Source organism: Protopterus annectens, chromosome 10.part0 (assembly GCF_019279795.1).
Source record: "Protopterus annectens isolate FY-2018-M chromosome 10.part0, PAN1.0, whole genome shotgun sequence".
Taxonomy (NCBI): Eukaryota; Metazoa; Chordata; order Ceratodontiformes; family Protopteridae; genus Protopterus; species Protopterus annectens.
This window is the reverse complement of record NC_056744.1, coordinates 1,600,912,600-1,600,925,909: the sequence shown is the minus strand read 5'-3', so window position 1 is coordinate 1,600,925,909 and position 13,310 is coordinate 1,600,912,600. Positions and strand designations below refer to the sequence as shown.

Here is a 13,310-nt window from a genome sequence, read left to right as displayed (position 1 = left end):
CCCTTTGAATGACACCAGTACTTAAGCCAATTGTTGAAATTGATCATCTTGTCTTCATATTGTGGCATCATTCTTGGTGAGGGTAAGATGCTACTCAAGGTCAGGGTCATACCGGCCTGGGCTACATGCTCAGAGAGCTCCTCTACGTCTCTTTTCATGTAGTGCAGGGAGGTACGTCTCAGGTCATTCACACCAGCATGGACAATGACTGAGTCATATTTGTACTTGCCTTGGAGTGACCTGCGTGCTTGTGTTATGTGGCGGATCCTAGCACCCGACAGGCTGCTCACTGTGACCTTCTCCTTGTTCAGCCTGGTGAGTGGGACGTCAGTGTGCCTGACGATAGAGTCACCTATTACAAGTGTATCATGTGTGTTGTTTAGCCTTAAGGGCTGTGACTGTTCAGCACACTGGCTTTCTGAGATATGTGTTGCACGTGTTTTGTTTTGGGGTAGCGGTTGCTTGGGTGTCTGCTTTGGAGGTCTCTGCTGCTTAGGCAGATCTTTATTTAGAGCCTCCGAGTATGTTTTTGTGTGATTATGTGTTTGGTTTGCTGTCGTGGTAGGTCTATGTGAGTTGAGAGAGCTTAGCCTCCAGTTTGGCTATATGGTTGCATCTCTCACATGTGTTGGAATTTGTTGGGAGGAGGAGAGGGTTGTCTGTGTTCATGAAGCAGTTGTAACATTGCCTCAAGATTCCCAGATTCACCAGCTGGACCGGAGAGGAGATTGACAACTGACCTTTGGACATGCTAGAATAATACTGGGAATTCCTTTATAATTGAAAACAAGGGCCAATGGGGAGTGAGGGTGTAGTGCTTTTAATTTTTAGTGCTGACTTATATAATTGCTTTAGTGAGCAAGTGCCAGGTAACTTAAGTGCAATGTGTTACAGGTAACTTAAATGCAAAAATGACAAACAGTAACTTTCTTTCAAGTGAAACAAGGAAATAAGTACAGTAAGCAATGCAGATATCACTAGGGATCCACAGAAGCTGAGAAGCCGCTTTAGGTGGAATTAGCGTGCCAGGGAAATAACAAGCAAACAAACAACAAGCATAAAAACAAAGCTAGATTCAGCAGGCCTGGATCTAGTCTATGCTACAGCAAACAAGGTGTACCAATTTCAGTAAGAAACAGTTCAAATATGCAGGCACTATAAACCTTTAACCAGAAATTCCCAGCTGAGAAGGGCAGAGTCCAGCCTCTCCTCCCACAAGAGTGCAGACCACGAACCTTCTTAATGTAAAATAACTGGCCTGAAGCCCAAGTGCATAAACCAGAACTAATACACTTTAGGAATAACAGACACTGAGCTCTCAATCAGCAGTTCCCAACTGAGAAGGATGAAAGCTACCTGTCCTGCCACCACAGTGCATGCCACAAACCTTCCTAATGTAAAACAACTGGTCTGAAGCCCAAGTGCTTAATCCAAAAGACTTAGAATGATAGCTACACTTTAATCAAGTTACTACCAAGCATTAATAAATACAATTGAGTACTTTAAAGAATGCCTGGATTAGTGCTCAAGTTATACAAACAAAGCTAGATTCAGCAGACCTGGATCTAGTCTATGCTACAGCAAACAAAGTGTACCAATTTCAGTAAGAAGCAGTTCAGATATGCATGCACTATAAGCCTTTAACCAGAAATTCCCAGCTCAGAAGGGCAGAGTCCAGCCTATCCTCCCACAAGAGTGCAGACCACGAACCCTCTTAATGTAAAATAACTGGCCTGAAAGGCCAAGTGCTTAAACCAGAATTAATACACTTTTAGAATAACAGACACTGAGCCCTCAATCAGCAGTTCCCAACTTAGAAGGATGTAAGCTACCTGTTCTGCCACTAGAGTGCAGACCACAAGCCCTCTCAATGTAAAACAACTGGTCTGAAGCCCAAGTGTTGAAACTAAAAGGCTTAGACTGAGTTACACCAAGCAGTAATAAATACAATCGAGTACTTTTAGGATGACGCAAAAGCAAAATAAAGTAGGAAGAAACACAAGTACAGTAAAAGCAGATGAATTTTTTTTTTCAGAAAAGTAGCAAAAGCAGTAGTAAATACAATTCTCATGCAGTGCAAGCTGGCACACTTGAATATGTAGCAATATTAGTCCACACACAGTTCGAAAAAATGTAATTAAATTAAAAAGGACTAAAAGCAAGTGCAGAAAGGGTTAATTAGGTAGAATGCAGTAAAGAGATGGGCCTGGGGGAGTGTCTTAGATCACATCTACAGTGGAGTGGGCACTGCAAAAGCCACCAAAACTACAACCAAGAACTGGGGGGGGGGACAGTTTCAACACAGATGTGAGGAATGTGCAAATTATAAAGCCAAAAAATATATACTGTTCTCTCTATATTTATACATACAACAGATATCTAAGCAAACAATTTAGCTCTATAATACAGAATAATACAGAAAAATATACTCATCTCTATATACTAGCGAATAGTTCTGTAAGGCTGTCTCTCAAACTAAGGGTCCAGTTTGAATGCAGATTGTTAATTAAACAGCTGCATTGCTGACTTGTGATAGGACCTTAAAACCACAACTTAGTTGACAGTGGGAGCCAAAATAGGTTTGCAGTTGTAGACATACAGGATATTTAAGCGAAAAAGGACACCGTGGGTGGTAATGTGAGTGACGTTGTAAAGTGGGCGTAAATTAGGTTAGTTGTAGTGTGGACCCGAATTTTAAACCGTGGGATTGTCCCTTTAATCACACAGTACTAGGCAATTCTTAGAGCAGTTTATTTACAATCAAGTCAGAAAAGGTTTATAGGACAGAAATAAGAAATATGTAGTCAGGTTGTAGGTGGTCAGGTATATACAGTGGAATAGACAGAGGACAGTTCTAGACACATGATGAAGTTATGCCATGGTTACTTTTTGGAAAATACTATGTAGCAAGATTAAAAAAAAAGAGTTGGACTGAAGGTACAAGAGAACAAAGCAGGTGAAGCTATGGAGGTATAAGACTTTAGAAGAGGTGACGGCTTGTGTTAGAGAGGAAGGGAATCATTGGAGCAGTGTCTCGTTTATCCTGGTATTGTACAACTACATAGACAGGTTGATATGAAGTGATTACTCTGCCTGTTTTTGAATGTTTGTTGATTATCAAGGTGCCTGAGAGCTGGTGGAAGGATATTCCAGTGGTTAGACATGCAGTTAGAGTGCAGTGAGATTTGGGCTGTAGTGACAGACAGGAGGAGTTGGTCTTTGGAGCGGAGATCTGTAGTAGGTTGATATGCTGAACCATTCCTTCTATTGCTGGATATTTGCCAAGAATAATTTATCTGGCTATGTAGTAATACTGGTTGATTGCAGTGGAGGTAACAGTGCAACTAAGTCCACTTGAGCTGCTTTAGGGCACAGCAGTGATGAACACTGAGCAGTAAGCTGCCAAGCATGCAACTTTATTAAAGCATTGCTCCAGTCTCTTTTGTATAGTAGTATGAAGGCTGCTGATAAAAACAGCAGAGTTGGTAGGAGGAAGGTCCTACCTATGGTTCATCTAGCACCATCAGTCAGAAAAGGTTTTGCTCTATATAGAAGACCAAGTGTTTTTTTTCACAGTAGATAGGAAATGCAGGTCAAATTTCACGCATTTTTAAAGTAGTGATTCCGAGCACTCATGTGCTGGCAACCTTGTTCAATCAGTATGCTGTTTACTGAAGTGATCCATCTATATAAACCCACCATTTACTGAGTATGTTTTGGGGGAGAAGATAGTAACTGATTTTTTTAGGGTTAAGTAGTAGTTGTGAATTTTTTAGCCAAGATTCTATTGATCTGAAGGACTTTTGGGTTATTATTTGCAGTTGGAAGATGTACAGATGACCACTGAGTTTCAGCTTATTGTACAGAGTTGCATGTTTGGCAGGGTATGTGTTAAATTAAAGTGGTCCAAGTATGGAGACTTTCAGTCCCCATGCTGTAATGGGTAGGAAGGAAGAATATTCATGCTGCCATTTGACTGCTTGGTATTTGTTGGTTAGATAGCTACTAAACCACGAGAGGGAGGTAGGTAAGAGACAGTACAGTTGTGTACACTTAACATAAATGTAGATGTTTGAGTGTATTGACTGTTGCAGTCATTACAATTGGGTTATCCTGCTGGCAGGCTACCCCCAGTCGGCCTGAATTCCAAAGTCTACGTCCAGCGTCGGTTGCTGTCGCCTCTTCCCTGACGTCAGTACATACATACATACACACACACACACACATATATATATATATATATATATATATATATATATATGTGTGTGTGTGTGTGTGTGTGTGTGTATGACACTGGAATGGTGTTGTTTTTAATAGACCAGTGAATGCTGTCTACCACCCATTCCATTGCAGAACCTTTACAGTTGGCTACAGTAGGCACAGGAGTAGTAAAGCATTTCTTGCCACTTAAAAAGTAGGTGACTTTAGAATGCACATGCCCTGATTAGTTACAGAAGTGACTGTTTGAATCATATTTACAGTCTGGAGTGTATGCTGTACTGTATGATGTTATACAAAAGGGCAGTGTAAATTCCTCTTAGGTTTCCAATGCATACTACATAAGATGTATATTTATAGGTTCATAGGTGAGTATTAGGCTAATGGCCGTAGAGCCAACACAAGCCTAGGCCAAGAAGATACTCAGTGGTCCTGTTGCCGGATGTTAGTTCCTTGCACCCCTATTGAGCAAGGCTGTTGAAATTATCCCAGGGGTGAACTTTCTGTTACTCATCCACTCATCAAGATTTTTCTTGAAGAGGGCCAGTGAGTTGCTCTGCTTGTCATGAATGGGGAGTTTGTTCCAGAATATGGATAGTCTCTGGGTTAGGATCCTGTCCCTCCAACAGGTTCTGTTTATTGTGGTGGTGAGGTTGAGGTCCTTGGACCATGTGGTGCAGAAGGATTGAGTCTTTTTGAGATGGAGCAAGTCTTGTAACACTGGGTCTGCCATGGCTTTGTATGCCAAGCAGAGATCGCCTCTAAGTAGGCGATATGAGACGGAGTATAGCTGTAGTTTTTTGAGCCTGTCTGTATAGGGCATGTGTTTGAGTCCTAGGATCCTCTTTGTGAGGAATTTCTGTGGCCTCTCCAGTTGTTGTAGGTATCTTGAGAGGTACATGCCAAATGGGGTATTGTACTCTATAATGGGTCTAATGAGGGATGAGTAGAGAGGGACTATGACTTATTTCTTCCTGGAATAGAAACCCTTTACAATGAGGTGTGCCAAATAGAAAGACTTCCCAACTACAGTGGCGACATAGTTGTCAAAGGAGAGGTTACTATCAACTTGTGTCCCTGGGTCTTTTATCACACCTTTGGAGTTGAGAGGGCTACCATCGATGTGGTAGTTCATGGGCACCAAGTTTTTCCTGAAGAGGATGACAATGCACTTTTTGGCATTGAGCTTAATACCATGGTTCTTGCACCAGTCACTGTTGTCTGTGAGGCCTTTTTGTAGGATGTTGACGTCAGCTTGAGAGTTAACAATGGCTCCCAGTTTGCAGTCATCAGTGAACTTGGTCAACCAGAGCCCTTGGGTGTTGGCCTGAACTTCAGAGAAGTATATACCAAACAGGATAGGACCCAGGACCGATCCTTGTGGGAACCACTTGTGACTGTTCAATAGTAAGATTTGGAGTCTGCTACTTTCACAGTGTAGGTTCTGTCCGTGAGCCAGTTGGCAACCCATCTTATGATGTAAGGTTTGATACCTAGGTTGGTGGGTCTGTCAAATGATCCCTGAATGGGGGATAGTGTCATAGGCCTTGGCCAGATCGAGATAGGCTGCATGGACTACCTTGCCTTCATTGACCACTTTGGTGACAGATTCAAAAAAGTCTATCAGGTTGAGCAGACATGATCTGCCCTTCACAAACCCAAACTGTGAGGGATCCAGGGTTCGAAGGTTCCCAATATCCTTATTTATGAGGTCCATAATGATGCGCTCCATACCCTTACAGATCAGGTTCATCAGGCTGATGGGACGGTAGTTTCCAGGGTCAGTAGTTGCTTCCTCTTTGTGGAGAGGTATGACTGTAGTGGTGCACCACGCAGTGGGAACAAAGCCAGATGTGAGGCTGTGGCTGAACAGGGCACTCGTGTGAGGTGCCAGTTCCCTTTGTAATTTGTATAGCACGCAGCCAGGTATATTATCAGGTCCCATGGAAGCTGTATTTTTGGCTTTGGATAGTGCAGCTTCTACCTGACCAGCCGTGATATTAGGGATTTGGTATTCCTTGGGTATTGGGATGGGCCCTTTTGGGGGTGGGGGGGTAAAGTTTGCACTAAAGTTGTCTGCCAAGATGTTGGCAATAGCTGTTGGGTCAGCCTAAGTGGTGCCATTGTACAGTAGCTCAGAGCACCCCTGCATATTGTTATGCAGGTTTTTGACGTAACTAAAGAATGCCTTGTGGTTATCTTTAGCATCTGTTGCAATTTTGTTTTCATAACTAGCTTTGGAGGCTTTGATGCGCGATCTCAGTTTTTTGCTGAGACTTACAAGGGAGTTTTTCCAATCTTGGGTCTTTGCCCTTTTTTGCAACAGTTTTTTCTTCTGTTGTAGAGTTTGATAATGGCAGGGGACCACCATATTGGCTTCTTTTTTTTTGGAGGACATGATCTTGGTTCTGTTAGGTATGACCTGATCCATGCACTTGTGTAAATGCTCATACCTTGGTGTATAATTCAGCGATCATACATCCATTCCCTGTCTGCGTGGTTGATGTGAAGTTTGACACTTCTGTCTTTAGAAGCACAAAATTGGCTTTGGAGACGTTTCTCACTGTGGTTTCCTTCATGGGGAGTGAGGGTAGGATTTGGATATCGACTGTGATTAACTTATGGTCAGATCTGACCAAGGAGGGGTTGATCACTGGTGTAGAGCAGTGGTTCCCCATGTTTGTGATGCCCAGATCGAGAATGTTTCTACCTTTGGTGGGGGTGAGAATGAGCTGGTCCAGGGCATTGGAGTTAATGAATTGCAGAAATCACTGGGCAAATCATTTGGAGTAGGAGTAATTTTCCCAGCTAATAGAGGGGTATTTAATGTCTCCCAGTGTAAGGGTATTGGGATGAACCTTAATGCTTTCCAGAGTGTTCAGGAATGCAGAGTGGGAATCTTGGGACATTATGGGGGATGTATAGCAGGCTACAACCTGGATTGCCATTTTATCCAGTGTTAGCTTTTCCTTGCATTTATCACTTCCACATGCTATTCCAACAAATGTTCCCTTACCCAGTGATTTCAAGTTAGTTAAGTGCAAGCACCGTGTTTATCACTTGTAGTGGTAATCTCTTTAATTCCATATGGCTATCATTTAAAATTTCATTATTCATTGTCAGATATACATTCTTGATTATTGTTGTACAATGTTATGAGAGCATGGCCTAGAAATCATGCCACTGCCAACACTTACTGTATGTTGGCCTTGGGCTTTACATTCTCACCCAATGCCACCATTTAACATATGAGGGCCAGGGTCAATAGTGTTCTGATCTGCCCTACTGTCCCAAATAAAATAATAAGTGTAAGCTGTTTTGGCCTTTAGAGTGAATAGCAAGTGAATGCTGTAGCCCTTGGCTAGGCTATGACCTATGCCAGACACACAAATAAGGTTCATACTCAAGAGATACAAAATGGGGTTGAATATTAGCTTTCCAGGAATTCATCCATTTCACTCTGTACCCTGATAGTTTACCTACAATAACCATATCTTGGCTACAAGTATTTCACTCACACACACAGACACACACAAATTTCCATTTGCAGAAGAGGCTAATGCTAATACAGTAGTTCACTGCCATCAGCCAGACCAGACTGCCACAACCAGGACACAATGGGTCTGTGACATTTCATTGAATGGCTATTCAGCTAATAGCCATTCATTGAACATCTATTTATCAAAGCTGTTCTTCACTGAACGCCTTATTTTAACTAGGGCAAACCAGTGTTTGGCCACCATCTGGAATTTGCCCTTTTCCCCATTGTAGTGTGTTCTCAGAGTTGGTATATTCAGTTAGGGGGGATGTGGGGGCACAGTCCATCACATTGGGGGGGGGGTATGGGGGCCGTAGCCCCCCACCTTGGCAGGTTTAAAATTTTAGGGGTTTTTTGCAGTCACTTGGTTGGCCAACTGCTTGTATCCACTGCTTAAAGTTCGCTGCTCGGTGAACAGCAGCTTTGATTAATAGGTGTTTGATGAATAGCTATTCGCTGAGTAGCCATTGGACAAAATGTCATAGACCTGGACACAATTACTTCATACTCTTAAAAATGCCAGCTACAATCTAATATCATAAAAAGTTGAGCTCTTTAAAAGATGAATTCCGATTGCCAAAATTAACTACTTCATTGCCATTTCTCCAATATCCATTAATAAGCCACCAACCAAAACCTTTTGTATTTTAATCAGTAAAATCCTTTACTTAAAACAAATTAGGCAAGAGAGTTTAAGACTTAAATATCCAAACAAATAAGTGATTTCAGAGAGAGAGAGAGAGAGAGATAGGAAATACAAGCTTTAAACAGATAGCCAATATTAAAAAAAAACACTGTTTAATTAGCTAGACAGTTTTGCTACTAACTCTAGCCACAGAATTATTAAAATATGTCTGCCGCTGTCTAGAAACTGTAAAATATAAACAGACAAGGGAAATGGAAATCAACTCACTAATGCAGCGTAGCACAGAATCATCAGACACATTCTTTCAACTACCAAATGAAGAGAAAAAAGGCTACTGGTCAAATTGCCTTGGAAGACAGTATCGTCCTCTGAACTTTGAAGGGGTGTACTGGTATGAGTCAACACTGAGAGATATGGTATTAACACATTTTTTCTGTAGAATGCTCTTCCCCTTCCTGCACCACATGAAGATGTTCCTTCCTCCTTTTATGATCATGTTTAAATTCCAAGCAACAGGTGCGCTTAAAATACCATGCTTTGTGTGATGGCCCAAATGCCAAGCAAGTTGTTACTTTTCTGGGAAAGTAAATCATTGAACTGACCTTTCATGGAGGTGAACACTCACTGTTTAAGGTTCAATGTGCAAAATTTCATGGATGTAGTGTTATAGGTAATGCAAGAAACCAGTTGCGTAGTAGACGAAGATGACAAGAGCTGGATTCAGAGACATATCATGCACTCTGTAGGAAATGCAATGAAGACCTTCCTCCCACTTCCTAGACAGGTACACACAAGGGCTGCAGAAGTAATAGATTACTGCTCCTTAAATCAAGAAGCCAGCATGCATATCAGAGAGAGTCCCTAGACAGCAGTGACCATCCAAAACTGCATGCCTGTGTAATAACCACATATGCCTTGGACTATAGAGGCACAGATTTCAGGAATAGAAGCAAACTTTTCTCAAAGATAAACTGAAGGGCACACAAGGGCTGCAGAAGTAATAGATTACTGCTCCTTAAATCAAGAAGCCAGCATGCATATGAGAGAGAGTCCCTAGACAGCAGTGACCATCCAAAACTGCATGCCTGTGTAATAACCACATATGCCTTGGACTATAGAGGCACAGATTTCAGGAATAGAAGCAAACTTTTCTCAAAGATAAACTGAAGCAATTGTCCATAAAATGTGTGGTCAATAAAATTAGAATGCTTGAGATAGTTGTCAAATAGAAATTAAGATGGTTAATTCTTCATTGAATTCACAATCTTTTACACAAGATTTTTGTGAAGCAGACAGTGCATTTTCCTTTCTTGATTAAAATTTTTACATTCTTTTCCCAGTTTGGTATTAATTGTACTGCTTAAGTAAGAAAAGGGCACTGAAGACAGTAACATATTTCAAGTGGAATCTTTTTTGTTACTTATTTAACATAGTACTCTAACAAAAGGTGTTGCACTCTGGATTGCAACTACACAGTAACTGACACATTGCTGCCTTGCAGCTTGTTTCATTCCAGAAACACTGACATGCTACTTTAATTTATATTCACAAATTATGAGATGGCCTTATTTTGTGATATATTGTTCAACTGCTTAAGCGCTAGTAGATGGTGTTTGGATGGAGGTGTTATTTTATGTACAATGATAAATATATTTTCTTCTACTTGTGAGTAGCTTACCTATCGGGGGAGCCCTTCTACAGATACTAAAACAAAATGTTTAGTTATATGTATTTGCTGGAAGGCACAGTAGATTAAGGCAGTGAAAAAATAATGTCCAGATATAGGTACAATGAATCCCTCACATCTTTACATGACTTGCAAATATCATTTTGGGGAATGTTTGCATGTTAAAGCAGGAAGACAGCAAAACGGTAGATCTTTTTTTAATCTATTTTCTTTGAAGCCGGAAAGAGTATCTTGTATCTCAGAAAAAAATCAGTCTCCTACTGTACTTATGATATCGTTATGAAAGGGGCTATGTAGTAGGGTTAAAGGGGGTATTTTTAACTGTAGAACCCTTTTCCTTATGGAAGTGTGCAAGGAAACATGTTATGCTTATACACTACTTCTTAGGAGACACATGAAAGGTAAAGTTCAAAACTGTATCAGAGAGGTACAAGTACCCTTGACAACATTGACAATAAAGCTAGAGATCAAAAAAATGTGTGCAGCTGCTTAAGTAGGTGGGAACATTGTTAGACTCACTGATCAAAGATGCTTTTAGAACATTGTTAGACTCAGTGATCAAAGATGCTTTTATCTGCATAGTTTGATTGTTACCATACACAGGTAATACATTCTCCTTTTCCAAACTACAGATTCCTTGAATTGCATTAATAATCATAGAATAGCTCCAGGGCAGGGGTACTGTGATTCTGGTGATTGCTATAGAAATAGCAGAAATAAAAGGAAATGTAATACACTGAGCAAAAATAAAAACAGTAAAATATACTACAGCTGTAACATAAATTGTGTAAATTTACTGATACAGGATAAAAGAAAAAAGTACATGAAGTCATTGTTTTTCTATTTACTTATTATCGGATGGAAGCACACATTAATCTGTTAGTCCTGCCGAAGACAGCAATAAACAGATAGACACTATGCTTCATGAGGTTTTGTGTAAACAGAGCTGTCGCTTGTCAGTGGAGTGCATCTGAATGTATTAACGTCAAATTAGGATATATAGCCTATAACACAGTCTGTTAAAATGTTCATCAACAACATCCTCATCAACGCCCTCCTTTTTCCCATATTTATATGGGGTTGGGGTGTTGCGTTAACTGTTACTACCGCTCATGCTTCAAAACCACCCTTATTACCTTCTTCAACAGTCATGCTCAGCTGTAACAGGTTTTCTGTCATGCAATTCATCCATGTCTTGGCTGGACAACTTCATCTCCTATTCCTTTCTTCCTCTTTCTTCTCAAATCTGCTTTACAAAATAATCTTATGTTTTTCCTGCATATGTGACCGAACCACTGTAGTCTGTTCGTCATGATGCACGAGGCCTATTTGACCAAACTGGAGTCAATCCAAATATCAGAAAGGCAAATAGGCTGTGCCTCATTCCTAGGAGCAAATAAATCCAAAAATGCTCGCCAAAGTAGAAAAAATGTTGTTTAATAGGACAAAACAATCCACCAATGTCACAGCAGATAGCAGGTTACCGGTTTCATTTATCACTGTAAACTTCATCAGATAACATTCAAATGCATTTCTAACTTTTAAATATTCACACTCACATTCTAATTGGCTGAAACACTTAAAGCAACATAAACCCCTAAAATGCCTGAATAAAATCTACTATATATTCTATAAAATATGTGTTACATGGTAAATACAAAATGAATGCATTGAATTAAAACAACTGCATCACATTATTCACTTAACTAACTTTACCAAAAATATATATAACTACTTAAAATATGTTAAAAAATGTGAAACACTTTTTTGCCACATCTGGTTCATTCATGAACTATGTCTACTATAAAATAACTGAGAAAGGAACAACATTAATTTTCCTTCTCTATCTTTCTTTCAAGTGCCTTTAATTTCAATACTGGGACAACTGAAACTCTATCATTTATGCCTGGCCATCTATTAGCTTGTAAAAATATCTGCCATTTTAGTTCTTTAAGTTCTAAACTGGTATCCCATGGTGTCCTTTTGTTAATTTCCACATGGTCGATTGCCATATACTTGAATGAATGGCTAACATTGTCATCAATATATCAGGTTAGGGCATTATTAAGATTTAATTTTTGATAGCATATTCATGCTCATAAATTATCTGATTAAATCTCCTCTCAGTTTTTCCTATATAAAAAAACTGAGCATGGTTCACAAATGGCTAAATATACTACAGCTTTTGAGTTGCAGTTGTATCTAGCTTTAGTTTTTATCTTGAAATTCTTGACTTCAGATTCATCTCCTGTTCTGACCTTGCGGCACCAGTTACATGTTCCACACTTATACATACCAAGTTGTACCTGTGAGCAAGGAACTTGACTAATTCTCAGCAAGTCTTTCATGTTTCTACCTCTCCTATAGGTAATGACAGGTTTGTCACCTAAATGATGTTTGATGTTAAAGTCTTCACTCAAAATTTCCCAGTTTTTATTAAAAACCCATCTTAAATGGACACTTTAGGCCCATTATTAACAGAGAGAAAGAACCAAGTGAATTACCATCTTTTAGGGAGGGAGTTGCAGAACTACTGAATGGCTCTTCTGTTAGTGTTCTATCTTTTGATAATACACCAGCAGATGCTGAAATTGGTTTCACAGGGTCTTTGACCATTACTTTCACTCGTGATTTCCACACTTTAAGATGGGTTTTTAATAAAAACTGGGAAATTCTGAGTGAAGACTTTAACATCAGAACTCATTTAGGTGACGCACCTGTCATTACCTATAGGAGAGGTAGAAACATGAAAGACTTGTTGAGACCTAGTCAAGTTCCTTGCTCACGGGTACATTTTGGTATGTATAAGTGTGGAACATGTAACTGGTGCCATATGGTCAGAACAGGAGATGAATTTGAAGTCAAGAATTTCAAAATAAAAATTAAAGCTAGATACAATTGTAACTCAAAAGCTATAGTATATTTAGCCATTTGTGACCAGCAGGGTGCCACAAGGGTCAGTGCTGGGTCCCCTACTCTTTGGTATATACTTCTCAGAAGTTCAGGCCAAACTAAGTGGGTATGGCTGGCCAAGTCTGTGGATGACTGCAAACTGGGTGCAATTATTGAATCCCCAAATTATGTCAGTATACTTCAGGAGGGTCTTATGCAGACCAACAACTAGTGTCTTAGTCACGGTCTCAAACTGAATGCAAACAAATGCATCATCATTCCCTTTAGTAAAAACAATGTCCCTTCACACTATAAAATCAGCAACAATA

At 40.0% G+C, this 13,310-nt stretch overlaps 1 protein-coding gene across 1 annotated transcript in view; it reads right to left on the bottom strand.

Moving 5' to 3' along the window:
- Window positions 1-11,465, bottom strand: part of LOC122813774 (sulfotransferase 1 family member D1-like) — a 506,318-nt gene extending 494,853 nt beyond the window's left edge. Inside the window, exon 1 of the mRNA XM_044086270.1 lies at window positions 11,226-11,465. Within this exon, the coding sequence (XP_043942205.1) occupies window positions 11,226-11,277 (52 nt within the window). The 5' untranslated portion in view covers window positions 11,278-11,465. The remainder of the gene's footprint in view (window positions 1-11,225) is intronic.
- Between the last annotated feature and the right edge of the window lie 1,845 nt (window positions 11,466-13,310).